Below are 18,665 nucleotides of genomic sequence, written 5' to 3'. Positions count from 1 at the left end.
AAATTCTGTGTCTTATGACCCTGCCCCACTTGTCACCTGATGAATGAGCAGTGCTCTGAAAGCTGGTACTTACAAATGAACCTGTTGGACTATAACCTAATGTTGTGGGATTTTTAACTTTGTGTCACCTGATGAATGAGCAGTGCTCTGAAAGCTGGTACTTACAAATGAACCTGTTGGACTATAACCTAATGTTGTGGGATTTTTAACTTTGTGCACCCCAATCCAACAGAAGCACCTCCACATCATGGCTACCATTTAAGACAGAGATGAGAAACAATCTTCTGTTTCAGAGGGTTGGAATTCCTTTAGGGCGGCACGGTGGCACAGTGGTTAGCACTGCTGCCTCACAGTGCCAGAGACCCAGGTTCAATTCCCGCCGCAGGCGACTGACTGTGTGGAGTTTGCACATTCTCCCAGTGTCTGCGTGGGTTTCCTTCGGGTGCTCCGGTTTCCTCCCACAGTCCAAAGATGTGCAGGTCAGGTGAATTGGCCATGCTAAATTTCTGTAGTGTTAGGTTAGGGGTATGGGTGGTTGGCGGGTCGGTGTGGACTTGTTGGGCCGAAGGGCCTGTTTCCACACTCTACAGTAATCTAAATACACAATCTTTCAACCTTTTTAAGGTAGAAGTAGAGAGATTCTTGATGACCAGGGGCATGGAAGATTATCGGGGATATGCAAGAATGTCAAGTTGAGGCTAAAATCAGATCAGCCACGATCTTATTGAGTGCTAGAACAGGCTTGAAGGGCTGAGTGGCCTCCTCTTGTTCCTTATTTGTACATCTGTGTGACCTTCTAAGCCTTTCAAAAAATGACAGTCATTGAAAACAAGGTTTATTACAAAGCAAGCGTAAAAGTGGAAGAGCTAACAGTTGCCTTTGGCATTAAATCTAGCAACATTCACTGCTCCAACACAAATCAATCTTGTCAGTCTCTTATCTGCTGCCATGGAACTGTCTTGGATCCAGCAGGGCCCTGAGGCAGAGTGGCATCACTTGATGGTAAAGCGCTTGATCAAAGTTATCATGAGCTTTGTGAATTCAGACATTAACTCCATTTCAGTTGGATTCAGTCGTTGTAGCTAAGAAACCACTAGATTTTTTTTAATGCAGCAGACAGCTGTGAAACAAAATGAAGTAACAACATGGCGACTGTTCTGTACATTAAACTAAGGATATGGCTAATGGAAAGTATGACTGAAAATTGATGCGTTGTTATTACCAAAACATCTGGTTTAAACAGTGCTCCATGGTGAATACTGTGGCAGTTTGTGGCCTGGGGGGGGGGGGGGGGAGGGGGGGAGGCGAATCCTGTTTGCATCTTTGGGGGCTGTTGATTTGAATTAAACACAAATGACTCATTGGAGGTGATTCAGAAAAGGTCCACTAGGATGATCCCTGGGATGAAGGAATTGTCTTATGAGCAAAGGCTAAACAGGGTGGGACTCTACTCCATGGAGTTTAGAAGAATGAGAGGTGATCTCATTGAAACATTTTGAATTCTTAAGGGACTTGACAGGGTCAATGCTGAGAGGATGTTTCCCCTCATGGGATTAGAGAGGGCATCGACTCAGAATAAAGGGGCATGGATTTAAGACTGAGATGAGAAGGAATTTCTTTTCTCTGAGGTTTGTGAGTCTTTGGAACAGCTCTGAAAAAGAGTCACATCAGACTCAAAATGTTAACTGTTTGTCACAGATTCCCTATGATGTGGAAGCAGGACATTCAGCCCATCAAGTCCACACCGCCCCTCCAAAGGCATCTTGTAACCTTGCATTTCCCAAGACCAATCCACCTACCTTGTGCACTATGGGCAATTAAGCATGGCCAATCCAGCTAACTTGCACATAGTTGCGCTGTGGTGGGAAACCCATGCAGACACAGGGAGAACATGAACTCCACACAGAAGTCACCCAAGGCTGAAATTGAACCCAGGTCCTTGGCACTGTGAGGCAGCAGTGCTAACCCCTAAGCCACTGTGCTGTCCACCTGTGTTTTTCTCTCCACAGATGCTGCCAGACCTGCTGAGTTTCTGCAGCATTTTCTATATACACCAGCCAGCAAGGCCCACACACCATGAATGAATTAAAAAACGTCTAGTGATATTCTCTGGAGCAGCGGAAGCCGAGGGGAGACTTGATCCAAGTCTATTTTGAGGTGCATAGATAGGGTTGATGGTCAGAATCTATTTCCCAGAGTTGAAATGTCTAAAAATAGGGGAACATGCATTGAAGGTGAGTGGGTGAAAGTTCAAAGGAGATGTGAGAGGTAAGTTTTTTACACAGAGAGTGTTGGGAGTAAGGGACGTGCTGCCAGGGGTGATGATTGAGGCAGATATAATAGGAGCATTTAAGAAACTTTTAGATAAGTACATAAATATGCAAGGAATGGAGGGATTGGGACCAAGGGCAGGCAGAAGGGATTAGTTTAATTTGGCGTTATATTCAGCACAACATTGTGGGCTGAAGGGACCATTTCTATGCTATATTATTCTATGTTCTATTACCACTACACCACTGTGTCCCCTTTCAGTTTTCAGTTTGTTCCCTGACAGTTGTCCAGAATGTGTATCCTATTACCTCAGAGTCAGAATTTTAAATGATCTTAAAACTGTATTGCTTTGCCTCTTTGACTGGTACATGTCAATCTGAAAGTTCTCCAGCTTTACAAATCTCTCTCAGGTCTAATCCCCTGCATATCACTTTGATTTCTGTCAGCCTATAACAATCTGAGACCCCTGTTCTCCTCCATGGCAGATCCCGGTATCCCTGATTTTCATCACTGCACTTTTAGATGCCAACCTTTCATTTGCTTGGGTCTTATGCTCTGGAGCTCTCCTCCTTCAACATCTCGGTTTCTCGATCTCACTTTACTCCTTTAAGACTGTCCTTCAGTCCTGACCTCCTCGTGTAACTCTGGAATCTAGTTCTGTTTAATAATATGTCTGTGAAGTGCCTGAGATATTTAGCTATGCCATAGGTGCTAAATGAGTTCAGTTTCTGTTGTTGAGAAGGTACCAAGAGCAAAAACCCAATTAAATTGATTCTCTATTGGGAGATTTGCATTGTTCACCTTAGCCATTAGATTGACAGCTCAAAACTGATCTGGAGTCTCTCAGCATACACATTAAAACGATCAGTATTCATGGAAGAATATGTACAGGGTGAAATTGCTCTATATATAAGTGCTGGTTCAGTGACCTCACAACGCCAGGGACCCAGGTTCAATTGCACCCTCAGGCGACTGTCTGTGTGGAGTTTGCACATTCTCCCCGTAACTGCGTGGATTTCCTCCGGGTGCTCCGGTTTCCTCCTACAGTCCAAAGATGTGCAGGTTAGGTGAATTGGCCGCATGAAATTGCCCACAGTGCTCAGGGATGTGTAGGTTAGCTGCTTTAGTCAGGGTAAGTGTAGAGTAATAGGGTAGGGCAATGGGACTGGGTGGCTTACTCTTCGGAGGGTCGGTGTGGACTTGTTGGGCCAAAGGGCCTGTTACCACACTGTAGGGATTCCATGATTCAGTGGAAAGGAGATTGGACGTGATGAAAATGTAGCCTCTGATTTGCTGTGAATTACTGTTAGCATAATCAAGCTCAGACCAGGGCTTTAGTGAAACAAACATTGACTGTGCCTGGAGGACCACCAACTTGGTGGAGGACGCTCTTGGTGGTCTGCCCGAAACTTGTTGGTCTTCCAGTGTAAAGAGTTGCCTTGATCTGAGTGTTGCAGAAGGGCACATTCCAAGGTCCTGGACATTGTGCTGAGGGACGCGCTGAAGCTTGGTCAGCTGCCGCCAAGGCGCAGTGGGGAAAGACCATTGTCTGAGGTCTTCCTGCTCAAAGTAAATTCAGTTATTTGTCCATTCAGTTATTTGACTCTCCTCGTGCCTCAAATGTATGTAACTATTAGTATTGAGAGGTCTTTGATTTTTATTGGATAGAGTCAAAGTCCAATGTTTTGTTTGTTTACTTGATATGCTACTGTGCAGAACTGAACCACTCTCCTGTCAATGTAAATAGACAAAGAAATTTTTACATGAATAAAGTATATTTTTTAAATTAAAAAAAAATCTCCAATGAGATAAAGGCCCAGCCTATCCCCATAAGTCAAGCCTTCAATTTCCAGCAACATTCTGTAAAATCTTTTCCCAACCCCTGTCCAATTTAATGATGGCGATAGTTTAACCTGAGAGATGGAGAGATTGAGAAGGAGAGTCCCTCATGATAACCTTCGTCAGTGTGGGAATTGAATGCACACTGTTAGTGTCACAAACCAGCCATCCAACCAACTGAGCTAACCAGCCTCCTAAGCTGTTGCATTCCATAGATGGACAGTCCAGGGAATCAGGTCCTTCGGGCTATCTATGGGTTACTAGTCCAGGACCACAGCCACCTCAAAACCAGACCCTCTAATTGTATCAATGACTGGCAAAAGTCACTATCACTTGCAACTAATGATCTCAGACTGAAGATATGAAACTGAAATGGATTGTGCTATTTACTATGAGATACTTATGGTTAACATTTATTATTTGATACTTTTAATAGCCATTGCTAAAGGCATTGTTGTAATCCAATTTCACTTTCTCCTTAAAACAGCAACTTGGACACAGAGGAGTTGTGTGGTAAGTCAATAATATTGTTGCCCCTTTCCCCTCCTATCATTTCTTCTTAATGCTAAACATTCTCTTTCTTTTCCAATGATGCGTCTGGGTGAATCCGAGGGGAACTGTCACAGCAGCAACATGTGTACACAGCCACTTTGACGACCCTCAGATTCCCCATTGCATCCTTTGAAGGAATTCCATCGTCTCCTCGGTTAATCTGCAGTGTTTCTGTCAAATCTGATCCTTCATCTGGAAAGATAGACAAAGCTCCTGGCTGTTCTATTGGGGCACATTGAGCAATGGTTGTGCCTCAGTTGCTAAGGGGGCTGCTGATAGTGTGAATTGCAAACAATGGCAATAAAAGTTAAGTATGCTCTTCCCTTGGTTTTCTCTCCTTGTCAATCACTGGTAGAGGTCAACCTTGCCTTGTTGATTTAGATTTGAGATTCTTTGTTCAGTTTTTAACAGAATATCACCAATCATCACAGGCACTTGTGTTTTCTTTCCAATCCTGAAGATTTATTGTTCAAACTGCCCTTTCAGCAAAAATACCAATGTAATCGACAAGGTGGGAATCCCATAATATGTTGTAATATATACTAGTGGGTGGCATATTCTAGGTAACATGTTATCATGTGTAGAGGTTTATCTGGTTGGTAGAAAATGCAGCAGATGCATTAATGGGCCTTTTTCTGATTTGCAGGCTGTGACAAGTGGAATCCTGCAGGAGTCTGTACTAGGGCCTCAAACATTTATAATTTAAATCAGTGACTTAGCTGAGGCAAAAAGAATGGTTGCTAAATTGGCATATGAAAGAGATTAGAGTCAAGATTAGAGTGGTGCTGGAAAAGCACAGCAGGTCAGGCAGCATCCGAGGAGCCATCAGGAATGGTTAGGATAGGTCAGAGAGGGTATGGTGAAGAACACATCAGGAGGTTGCAGATGGATATTGACAGGTTCAGGGAGTTGGAAAGGATCTAGCAACTGAAGTGTAATGTGGGAAATGTGAAGTTCACTTTGGCAGGAAGAAGGTAACAAAACTGTTTATTAAATGGAGATTGATGGCGGATTTCTGAGGTACAGAGAGATTTAGGTGCTCTTGTGCATTCATTCGTGCGACGCGGGCATCATTAACAGGGCCAGCATCTACTTCCCGTACCTTGAAAATGTGGTGTGGTGAGCTTCCTTCATGCAGCTTATGAATAACAAATGATTAGTATGCAGGTACAGCATGTAATCAGGAAGGGCAACAGACTGCTAATCTTTGTTATGAGAAGGAATGAACATAAAAGGAATTACATTATGCTTCAGTTATCCATGACACCAGTGAGACCTCCTCTCAAATACTGTGCAGTTTTGGTCTCCTTCTTATGCTTTGGAGGTGGAGCAGAGGATCTTTAATAGATTGACACCTGGAATGAGTGGGTTATCTTAGGAGGAAAGATTGGCCTTGTTTCTGCTGGAGTTTGGAAGAGTGAGGGATGAATCAATTGGAGTGTCTAAAATCCTGAATGATCTTCAAAAGGACATGGAAAATGTAGGGAAGTAGATGGTGACACCTGGAAAAAATGTCCATATTACAGAGGAGGAAGTGCTGGATGTCTTGAAACACATAAAGGTGGATAAATCCCCAGGACCTGATCAGGTGTACCCTAGAACCCTGTGGGAAGCTAGGGAAGTGCTTGCTGGGCCTCTTGCTCAGATATTTGTATCATCGATAGTGACAGGTGGGATGCCGGAAGATTGGAGGTTGGCTAACGTGGTGCCACTTTTTAAGAAGGGTAGTAAAAGACAAGCCAGGGAACTGTAGACCAGTGAGCCTGATATCGGTGGTGGGCAAGTTGTTGGAGGGAATCCTGAGGGACAGGATGTACATGTATTTGGAAAGGCAAAGACTGATTAGGGATAGTCAACATAGCTTTATGCATGGGAAATCATGTCTCACAAACTTGATTGAGTTTTTTGAAGAAGTAACAAAGAGGATTGATGAGGGCAGAGTGGTAGACGTGATCTATATGGACTTCAGTAAGGCATTCGACAAGGTTCCCCGTGGGAGACTGATTAGCAAGGTTAGGTCTCGTGGAATACAGGGAGAACTAGCCATTCGGATACAGAACTGGCTCAAAGGGAGAAGACAGAGGGTGGTGGTGGAGGGTTGTTTTTCAGACTGGAGGCCTGTGACCAGTGGAGTGCCACAAGGATCAGTGCTGGGTCCTCTACTTTTTGTCATTTATATAAATGATTTGGATGCAAGCATAGGAGGTATAGTTAGCCTGAGGCTTTGTGAAGGAGGAGATTAAAAATTCTGACTTTGTTATTTTTCTAGAGTATTTTTCTGAACATCTAGGGGAGTATGAAAGTGTCCTGGCAGCTCTGGAGCAGCTCAATATCTCCATTCTGAAGGCCATGGACAAAACAAAAAAGGTACGTTACAGTCTGTCCAAGGCAGGCAAGCAACTGTCGGACAGACTGCCTCCATTTAAAGGTTTTCACAAATGCTTCTGACTGGCCAAGCACACTTCTGCACCAACATGACTCACACACAAATATTACTTTGTGCCCAGGGTCAACTTAAATTACAATCCATAAATTTACATAAATTGCATTAAATTGAATTTATTGTCACGTGTACCGAGGCACAGTGAAAAGCTTCGTCTTGCAAGCAATATAGGCAGATCTCAGAGTTAAGTCACATAGATAAGTAAATAATAGGTAAACAGTGGCAATATCAAAAACACAGGTACAGGTGAATGCTAAGAGTTTGTGAGTCCATTCAGTACTCTAACAACAGTAGGGTAGAAACTATTTTGAAACCAGCTGGTGCGTGTGTTCAGGCTTCTGTACTTTCTCCCCAATAGGAACGTACAGTGAAGAAATAGGCCAGTTGGTCCCAGCATTCTGAGAGAGATTAGCTATGTCACTGAAGCTAGGAATCCCAAATCACTGGGACAAAGGTTCAAATCCATGGCAGCTGGTGGGATTTATAATCCAGATTATTGTTCTAATTAAATTTCGAGCTGGTGTCAGTAATGGTAACCATGGAACTAGAATTGATTGTTGTAAAATCCCATCTAGTTCACTCATGCCCTTTTTGGGAAGGAATTATACAATCTTCTACTATAGGAAGGATGTTGTTAAACCTGAAAGGGGTCAGAAAAGACCTACAAGAATGTTGCAAGGGTTGGAGGGTTTGAGCTCTTGGGAGAGGCTGAACAGGCTGGGGCTGTTTTTCCTGGAGAGTCGGATGCTGAGGGGTGACCTTATCGAGGTTTATAAAATCATGAGGGGCATGGATAGGGTAAATAGTCAAGGTCTTTTTCCTAGGGTGGGGAGTCCAAAACTAGAGGGCATAGGTATAAGGTGAGAGGGGAAAGATATAAAAAGAACCTAAGGGGCAACTTCTTCACACAGAGGGTGGTGCAAGTGTGGAATGAGCTGCCAGAGGAAGTGGTGGAGGTTGGTACAATGACAACATTTAAAAGGCATCTGGGTGGATATATAAATAGGAAGGGTTTAGAGGGATATGGGCCAAGTGCTGGCAAATGGGACTAGATTAGGTTGGGATATCTGGTTGGCATGGACGAGTTGGACCATAGGATATGGTTCCACGCTGTACAACTCTGTGACTCTCTGACTCGAAACAGTACAGAAGAGTTCCTTTGACCCATTGAGTCTGCACTACCATAGTCCCAGTTTCCTGAACTGGGCCCATAGCCTTGAATGTTATGACACTTCAAGCGCTCATCCAAGTATTTTTTAAAGGTTGCCTCAACTACCCTCCCAACCAGTGCATTCCAGAAATCAGCCATCCTTACTGGGTCTGGCCTAAATGTGCCTCCCGATTCACTGCCATTGCTCTCAAATGCAATTAAAGGGATGGGCAACAAATGCTGGCCTTGTTAGTGGTACCCACATCCCCTGAATTAGTTTTTTAAAAGGTCTGAACCTTTCCCTACTTCATATCGGCATATCTTCCACATCTTTCTCCCTTGTGTTGTTGTTCTTGAATGAATCTCCACCATGCACTTCAGTAACTCCTGCCTTCCACATTTTCATCACTCCCTGAGTAAACAACCTTCTCTTTAACTTCTTATTGGATTTGTTAGCGACCATTTTATACTCATCTCCTCTGGGTTTTGGTTTTGCAGAAGTGGATGCAGAGTAAATGTCACTTTGACTTCTGATGATTATAATTTCATCAGTTGGATCATGAGGGTAAGTTTTCAAGTTTGAGAGAACTTCCACTCATTGATATTATCACTAAAGAAGAACGCCATTTGTCCCATTATTCATGTGCTTTCACATGTGATCTATCTTGTGTAATTCCTCCTTACCTATCAATATTTCTACTTTCTAGGTGCTTGTATAATGTGGTTTTAAATATTATGATTAAAGAGGCTTCAGCAGCTACATATGGTAAAATAATCCTTATCAAATTTACTATGAAAAGAACCCTTCCAAGTTGGTCCTGATACCACTCCTGAGTTTATATCCCTTTGTTATCAATACACACAGTTGTTCAATCTTTGCACCTCCGTAAACTAGTTTAATATAGAAGTACGTTTGCTTTCATCTAGTATTGCAAAATCCTGGAAGGCATCTCAAAGATGATGGACCTAACCCAAATCTAGACTTAAGAGACTTAACTAAAAGCATGGTGAACTTCATGCTGGATTTGAAGGTGGGAAGAGATTTGAAGAGGAAATTTCAAGTTAAAGACTTTGATGATACACTGGGAGGGGGGAGATTGCAATGTAGCTCAGAGTTGGAGAAGCAAGAGGGTATTTAGTGTCATAATGCAACCTTGTAAGATAAAGGCAAAATGTTTACCAAAAATCAGCTAAGTGCCGATTTTGGACAGTTTCATGCAGGGTTTCTCTTTGTGAACTGTACTGAATCTTCATATTACTCTCCACTGACCACCCCATTGTGTGTGCCCCATGTCTCCAAGGTTCTGCTGTTGAGAAAGTGTGCGCTCATTAGCAGCAGAGTTAATGACCACCGGTGGGATCTTTTGGGATTCCATCTCTGGTGCTACATTTAAAACCCAGTTGTGCACCAGGTTAATCACTGGCCAGTGAAGAATAGCCCTTCACAGCAGACATAGTGGAACGGCATTGAGGAAGAGAAGCTTCTGAGGGAACAGAAGGTGAGACATCATAACAAATTCATAAATGTGTTGCTGCTTTGTATCATCAGCTGTCCGATCAGTTGACATCATAACTGCAGCTTAGGGAATCAAGCTGAACATTGTAACCAGAAACTTTGAAGGCGTTTCTGGTTACAATGTGATAGCAGCCTACTGCCTCGCTAGCTGCCAAGTAGTTACAGTTCATATTTGATTATAGGAACATCCCATAACTACGAGGATAGCACTGGCAGGGAACAGGGGGATGCAGGAATAGTTATGTTTAAAAGACATTTGGTTACGTTCATGAATAGGATCTGTTTGGAGGGAAATGGGCCAAGCACAGGCAGATGGGACTAGTTTAGTTTGGGGTTATGGACTGGTTGGACCAAAGGGTCTGTTTCTGTGCTGCATGACTTCATGACTCTGTAACTGCAGCTACAAGAATCAAACTGAACAGGCCGTAGTGCTACACCATGTTAGAACCCAGACTAAGGCTCTTTCCCTAATGGGCTTTTGTCCGAAATGTCGATTTTCCTGCTTCTCAGATGCTGCCTGACCTGCTGTGCTTTTCCAGCACCACACTAATCTAGACTCTGATCTCTAGCATCTGCAGTCCTCACTTTTGCCTCTTTCCCTAATGCCCAGCTTAACATTGCAGCGTTTCCGCATTCAGGGTGAACTGTAGCCCACTTTGTGGACTGTAACGATATGGAGACCCTGACCTTGCCTGTGCAAGCACCCAACTAACCATGCCCAAGCTCTCAGACTGAGATCAGACAATGTTCTTGATTCTCTAAGCTACTACCTCTTGACTGGTGATAGTCCCTCCTTGTCTGGAGAAGGTCAACTGTGGACTTTCAAACATGGCCATTTGGCTGAAGCCCATGCAGTGTGTTTGCTAGGAACATTCCTGGCACCTGCTGTGGGGGTGACAATGAAGTAACACAATCTCCCAGCCCCTTTTCTCTCACTGTTCTCACTGAGATGGTCAGGCAATTTTCAAGCCTTGAAGTAGGGTCACACTGAGAAAATGTTAGGGGAGCTCTGACCTAGAGGTTTGTGGAGCTGGGGACAGAGGTATTACCACGTTCATGCAAGGAAATAAAATAATGGGCAGATATAATAACAGCCCGAGACAATTAACAAGAATGAAATGATGGACACAAGTGTAATTATAGGAGGTGAGGGGAGGTGCCAAAACAGCAATGACCAGGAATGAGAGATAAAGGTATAAGGAGGTCAGCACCAGGAAAGCCTGTCGACATCATTTTGTGATCTAAGGCTTTTGTCCCTGCTATATATCTCACCACCAATTTTAATGTCATCTGTGAACTTACTGATCATACCCGCTACATTCATGTCTAAATCATTAATGCATATTAATGTCTTCCCTCACCTTGTCTATTCCAAAGAATACAATTCCAGCATATCCAAACTTTTCATCGCAGCAGAGAAAAAATACAGAACTCAGTGGAGCTGAAGAGTGATGCAAGAAATTCAATTTGTGTCCCTGTAGCAATCTGATGCTTCATTGCAATTGCTCCAGTGTGGATGCAGTTAGTAGCGTTATTGTGGTTGTGTATCTCACAACTGCCTGGTGAGGAAGAGATAATAATGGTCTACTTCTAATTGACTCATATTGCCTTATGCTCAGCCAACTGCATCCCTAGAGAACTATTCATTAAAATCCACAAGTGTCGACAGTGCTTCAGCTGTAATCACTGAGTACCAGGCACAGACATAAGTTTTGCAATCAGTGCCAACAGAGACAAATACACTGTGTTTACTGAGATAAATGGGCTCCCTCTTTCAAACTTCTTGCCTTGCATTTTTAGTATGATATGAACTGCTAGCAATTATAGATTTTTAACTTACCTGCTCTCGACTTTATTTGACTTAGTTTTTGCTCTCCATTTCGAATCACTCTCTATTCCTCCCCTTCCATTGGTAAAATCAATACGTCTGTGCTTAAAGTGCTTGGCCATTCTGAGTGAACTCAGACATTGCATCTTCATGCTAACTAACTAAGGCATTCCTTCTCACTACAAGTTCCTAGCTGAGAGAGAAAAGGGGCAGAAGGTGAGAGAGACGCTAACAGATAGGAGTGTATACAGTGAAAGGTAAAGGAAATGGACAAGAAAGTCAAAGCCTGAGGGAGAAAGAGCATTTAAAAAAAAATCTAAAATCCATTTTCCACATCAGTAATCTAGACAGTGTGTTGATGTGTCAGTGAGGGGTTCCTCCTTGAATTTACATCTTGCTCTCTCCCTCATCATCTGGCTGTTTCAAAGCCAGCTACACCTTGTGGAGCAGGAATCACCATCTATTGGGCTACAGCGCACTTTCTAACCATTTCCGGTGTCAAAGTGGAACATCTTCATAGTCAGAAGTCACCAGGTTACAGTCAGGTGATGAAGGGGCGACGCTCCAAAAGCTTGTGCTTTCAAATAAACCTGTCGGACTATAACCTGGTGTCATGTGACTTCTGACACTTTGTCCACCCCAGTCCAAAACAGGCACCTCATTGTCAGAACTTCCTCATGTTAGCTTTCAGGGTGTCTTTGAAACGCTGCCACCGGCCACATCTTGTGATCTTTGACTAGCCGTGAGCTGGGAGTCGTGAGTGTGCTTCAGAAGATGCATTCGGGTGCAATGGCATTTCTCTGAACAACATCCACCCAGTCACTGCACAGATCAGAAACAACAAGGTCATTGGTCTGGCTAGTATCCCAGCTGCAGTGTGCCAATTGAGCAAAGTCAAATCCGGCAAGAATCGTGGTTATGGAACCTGAGATGGGCAGTGAAATTCAGATACAGATCAGCTGGTGAATGGTTTAGGCTTGAGGGGCTGAATGGCTTTGGGCCCACAGCAGTGGAATGTTTCCAGGAGGGAAAGGTTAGGTTTTTCTTTCTGGCCAGAGAATAATTTTAATTAGCATTTCCTTTCGAATTCACCCTGCCATGGCTCACTGGGTAATATTCTCTCCATTGAATCACAGCATTCCAGGTTTAAACCCATGACCAGAGCCCAAGAAGGACGGTGCAGTACAGAGGGTGCATGTTGCAGCTACCATCCTCCCGAGGAGATGGCCCATCAAAGCCCTATCTTCCTGCTTGAGTGGGATGGAAATGGTCCCATGCTGTAGTTCAAATAAAGAGTTTGGGAGATAGTGCCTGTGTCCCTGCCAGTATTGATCCCTCGATACTTATCCCTATGAATATCTAGTCAATGTTGCTTGGGCAGGACAGCTCATGACTCTTCAATCTACTGCTCATAGTGAAGATTGTCGCCACCATCCTTTTCAAGGGGAGGAATCGACAGGGTCTGCTTGGTTTAGTGTGGAAGAGGAAAAGCACTTCCTAGTCTAACTTGTAGTTAATAAGGCATAGTCTTATAAGGCAAGTTAGCAAACAGTTGGAGTTCACATTTTTACGGAGACTTTGAGGAGGACCAAATGTTAGGTGTCCCTCCTTCAATATCTATTCTGCCCACAAGTCCATATTCCATGGTTCTGGAGGAACCCCACAGTATTAACCCTTTCAAACAATAGTCATTACCTTGTTCAAAAACAGAATTTCAAGCATTCAAGAATTTCAAGTTCTTTGCTTATTTTGATGTGGAGGTGCCAGTGTAGGACAAAGTTAAAAATCACGCAACACCAGGTTATAGTCCAACAGGTCCATTTGGAAGCACTAACTTCCAGTGCGCTGCTCCTTCATTAGGTTGTGCTTCCAAATAAACCTGTTGGACTATAACCTGATGTTATGTGATTTTTAACTTTTTTTTAATGTCATTGTTTTGTTACTGTTTGTGAAAGTTGAGCCCAAACTTAGCTGCCGTGTTTCTGACTTTACACAAAGTACTTCACTGGATGCAAAACACATTGAGATGTTGGTAATTGTCAAAAGCCCTGTATGTGAATCTTTCTTTTTAGCCTGTGTGTTAGGTCTGTGAATTGACTGTCGTCTCTCTGGATTTACATGCACGTTGCAGCTAAGGTGCTGGAAGCTAACAGAAGATCACTGAGCCACAGTGTGTCCATTAAGTTTCTCATGGCAGGAACAATGCACAGAAATCACACGACATTCATTTCTTTTGTATATAAAGAATAATCTAATGGAAGCCTACCTGTTGTAGAGTTTTTACCAGAGGGGCAGGGAAAATAGAGGCACTTTCTACATTTTAATGGAATTTTACTATGTACTGATGGCCGATTTATTCTCACAACTCAGAAATAGGTCATCCACCCTGACCATACCCATATTCATGCTTCACAAAAGCTTTGTTCCACCCCTGTTCACATATCCCTTAACAGCAAATTCCTCTCTATCTTCCTCCATCAAGTGCTTATCTGTCTTCTCCTTGAATGCGTCTATGTTCTTTGACTGAATCACTACCTGACAACATGTTCCACATTCTAACCACTCTCTCAGTAAAGACCTTTCTCCTGCATTTCCCAGCTGGATTTCCTGATGACTTCCTTATATATGACTCCTAGTTCACACAAGCAGAAACATCTTCTTTATTGTTTTCTTTTCATAAATTTTATGACTTCAATCAGGTCACTCTCGGTCCTTTTTCTCTACACTGAAAGGCTGTTTCAATCTTTCATGTGCAGTAATGAAGCACAACAATGTTGCAGTCCTTGTTGTTATTCAAACACACTGCAGTTAACAGGCTGATGCAGTATTGAGGGTGTGCATTGTTAGCAATGTTCTGAGGTATTGATTAACTCAAGGCCCTGTCTGTTCTCTCAAGTTGGAGTTAAAACATCCCAGTTCTAAAAAAAAAGAACAGGGTATCATTCACTTTGATGTCCTGGCCATTATTAAAGACAGAAGTATTGCAGATGCTGGAATCCAAGGTAGACACGCAGGAGGCTGGAAGAACACAGCAAGCCAGGCAGCGACAGGAGGTGGAGAAGTCAACGTTTTGTGTATAAGAAGGTTTACACCCGAAATGTTGACTTCTTCATCTCCTGATACTGCCTGGCTTGCTGTGTTCTTCAAGCCTCCTGCTTGTCTACCCTGGCCAGTATTTCAGCATCCGTTCAGTCCACTAATGATGAATCCCTTTATCTATTTATTAAGGAATCCATTTTATTCACTAAAGTCCCCCATTCCTAGCTATTCTCACTACAAACATTTCCAACATATTTCCAGCAGAATTTTGGTAAAATCTTCAAACATTTAGAAATACATAAACCAACATATCCAGCTAAGCCGTGCCACATAGTAGTCTCCGCAGCACATTGGCTATGTAAATATTGTTTGAGATACCAATGTTGATACAGGTCTAATGTGACACAGATAACAAGCACTCACTGGTCCAGGAGTACACCAGGTCTTACAGGCACTATCAGGTATTGTCAGCCAGAGTTGGACTCTGTCTGAGACTCTCAGATATGTCCCTGTCAGGTGTGTATTACTCTAACATGAAGGCAGCCCCCTAACTGTCCACCTCCACACTCATTGTGCTATTAAGGCTCTCCAATTCTGGAGCTCCACTCCGAGAATTAGAATTAGTTTTATTGTTACATGGACTCACATGAATACAATAAAAAGTTTACAAAGTCACCACTAACTGCTCCATCTTACAAAGGTACCTACGTATAGGATCTTAGGAATGAATTACAAAAATAAAGTAATAAAAAGTTCAACATTACAGTCCTTCCAGCAGACTAAGTCAGGCCTTGACTCCAGACTGCACCAGGCCTCACATTCAATCTGCACCAGGCTTCACCTCCCGACCACACCGGGCCTCACCTCCAGACCGCACCAGGCCGCACCTCCAGACCATGCCAGGACTCACCTCCAGACCACGCCAGGCCTCACCTCCAGACCACGCCGGACCGCACCTCCAGACCTCACTGGGCCTCAACTTCAGACCACACCGTGCCTCACCTCCAGACCATGCCAGGACTCACCTCCAGACCACGCCAGGACTCACCTCCAGACCACGCCGGACCGCACCTCCAGACCACGCCAGGCCGCACCTCCAGACCTCACTGGGCCTCAACTTCAGACCACACCGTGCCTCACCTCCAGACCGCACCCCCAGACCGCATCAGGCCCCACCTCCAGACCGCACCAGGCTGCACCTCCAAACTGCACCAGGTCTCACCTCCAGTTTGCACTGGGCCTTGCTTGCAGACCATGCCAGGCATCACCTATAGATCATACCAGGCCTCACCTCCAGATCACGCCAGGCTTCACCTCCAGACCGCACCAGGCCTCACCTCTAGACTGCAACAGGCCTCACTGCCAGACTGTGCCAGGCCTCACCTGTAGATCGCACCAGGCCTCATCTTCAGGCTGTGCCAGGCCTCACCTGTAGATCGCACTAGGTCTTACCTCCAGACCATGCCAGGTCTTACCTCCAGACTGCGCTAGACCTCACCTCCAGACCATGCTAGGCCCTAACCTTCAGACTACAATGAGCTCAACCTGGGGTTGCCAGATCTCACCGCTGCCTCAGAGGAAGTCAATGCTGTTGTTTTGTGTCTCACAGAAAAAAAAATCGACCCAGAAAGAAAACAAAACAGGACTGGTGTCATTTTGACATCTTCTGTTGTTATTGTGTGTGTGTGTGTGTGTGTGTGTGTGTGTGTAAGCCATCCCGGAGTCTAGTTCAGCCTCAGTGATATCTTGTTGGGGCAATGGATTACGCTGGGTAATATAAAACAAATCAAAACTCCACCCAAGGCTGGAATGGAAGCCAGGTTCCTGGTGTTGTAAGGCAGCAGTGCTAGCCACTAAGCTGCCTCAAGTGCTGGAAGCTCACAGCCATGCTTGAGGGCTGAGCATCCTTAAAACTATAAACACCATATCCACGTTCGGTCTCGCCAGCGTAGAGGAGACTGACCACAATGTGAGCATGAGCTTATGTATTAAATTAAATTGTCTGAAGTATGAGTAAATCAATGTTTCACCTGGAAGGAGGGCTAAGGGCTATGCAATGGGCTGGGAGGACTTGGAAGGAATGATGATTCATCTCTAGTACGTAACTACAGACCACACCAGTGTATGACTTCCACACTGTGAGGTGCGAGACAGCCAGAAATACATAGAAATGCCACCTGAGAAAGCCCCCTCCTTCCTGGGGCATGTAGGAATGGGTGGGAAAGCAACATTGCTGGTACATAAATTAAAAGTAAAGCTAGGAAAATCTGGTGTGTTAGCAAATCAGATATTATACTGCAGGCACCCAATAAAGCAGTGATGAGTAACTAATATATTCCTGCAGTTTACTCAAAGTGACATGATAATTGTTTTAAATTTATACCTTGTCTTCAACACGTGGAATTGGCTGCAATTTGAGCCTGGTGGTGTGTGTGGGAAATCACTTCAGGGCAATCATTACAGAAACTGATGGAGAATGTCAAATTTAAATTCAATCAGGAAAATCGTAAAACTTTCCATGATAATTTGCAGTAGCTCATGTAAGTTAGTTTGTCTTCGTCTCTTTGTTTTTCTACTCTTCCCACACGGCTGTGTGTGTGGAAGCCATCCTGGAGTCTAGTTCAGCCTCAGTGATATCTTGTTGGGGTAATGGATTACCCTGGGTAATATAATACAATTGGAATTTCCCACAGGAATGTACAAGATGAACTGCTGAGAGAGTACGTTGACGTTTAGTGCCTCAGTGGTAGTGTTGTAGTCTCTGGGTCACAGGATTGTGGGTTTGGATCCCACTCCGGAGACTTTCAGAACATTGGCCGGCCACAGTGGCTCAATGGCTAGTGCTGCTGTCTCACAGTACTAGTGATCTGGGTTCAATTCCCGCCTCAGGCATCTGTCTGTATGGAACTTGCACATTCTCCTCGTGTCTGCGTGGGTTTGCTCCGGTTTCCTCCCACAGTCCAAAAATGTGCAGGTTAGGTGAATTGGCCACGCTAAATTGCCCCTGGTGTTAGGTGTTGGGGGATGAGTCTGGGTGGGTTGCTCTTCGGTGGGTCAGTGTGGACTGAAGGGCCTGTTTCCACACTGTAAATAATCTAATCTAAAAAACATTAGCACTGCTTGCCCAGTGTTGAGCAGGTTCCACACTTTTCGAGGTGCCATCTTTTAGAATAGAATCCAATCCCAACAGCATGGAAACAGGCCCTTCAGCCCAACAAGTCCACGCCGACCGTCCGCAGAGTAACGCACCCAGACCCATTCCCCCTACAATATTTACCCCTGACTAATGCACCTAACCTACACAGAATCTAATCTAATCCCTGGACACTATGGGTAATTTAGCATAGCCAATCCACCTGACCTGTACATCTTTGGATTAGTGGGAGGAAACCCACGCAGACATGGGGAGAATGTGCAAACTCCACACAGACAGTTACCCAAGGTGAGAATCAAACCCAGGTCCCTGGTGTTGTGATGTAGCAGTGTTAACCACAGAGCCACCATGCCACCCCAAACTGACAGCAAAGCTTCAGTGTAATCGAAAGAAGACTTGGTTCAATAGACATCCACAGAAAACAAACTCTTTCAGGTGAACAGTGTCTGAGCACAAGTGGAATTTTTCACCCTCCCAGGGGGCTTTGATTGAAGACCTACCATCTGTCTCCACCAGGTGAATGGCAGACGGCAGCAATTACTGACTTAAACCTCTCTGCCACGGGACAATCCTGAGACAAATCAGGTGTACTGCATTGGTCAATCAATTAGACATTGCTCCTGAGGCTGACTCTGAACTCATTGTAGGCCAAGGTTAAAGAGATTGGCATTGGAATGTGAGTAGGAAGAGTCAAGTCTAGGAATGAACAGTGGTTCTTCCTAAAACAATAATCACCCCACCTGCATTTTGGTGTACAACATCGAACATAGAACAGTACAGCACAGTACAGGCCATTCGGCCCTCCATGTTGTGCTGGCCTTTTATCCTGCACTAAGATCAGGCTAACCTACATACCCTTCATTGTACTATTTT

General features: G+C 44.2%; 1 protein-coding gene across 1 annotated transcript in view; it reads left to right on the top strand.

The window, feature by feature from the left end:
• Positions 1 to 18,665, top strand: part of LOC140462873 (N-terminal EF-hand calcium-binding protein 1-like) — a 137,898-nt gene that overhangs the window by 76,435 nt on the left and 42,798 nt on the right. The window contains exons 4-5 of the mRNA XM_072556285.1: positions 4,598 to 4,623; positions 6,932 to 7,029. Coding sequence (XP_072412386.1) covers positions 4,598 to 4,623; positions 6,932 to 7,029 — 124 coding nt within the window. The remainder of the gene's footprint in view (positions 1 to 4,597; positions 4,624 to 6,931; positions 7,030 to 18,665) is intronic.

Source organism: Chiloscyllium punctatum, chromosome 37 (assembly GCF_047496795.1).
Source record: "Chiloscyllium punctatum isolate Juve2018m chromosome 37, sChiPun1.3, whole genome shotgun sequence".
NCBI classification, from domain to species: Eukaryota; Metazoa; Chordata; class Chondrichthyes; order Orectolobiformes; family Hemiscylliidae; genus Chiloscyllium; species Chiloscyllium punctatum.
This window is presented reverse-complemented; position numbering and strand designations above follow the sequence as displayed.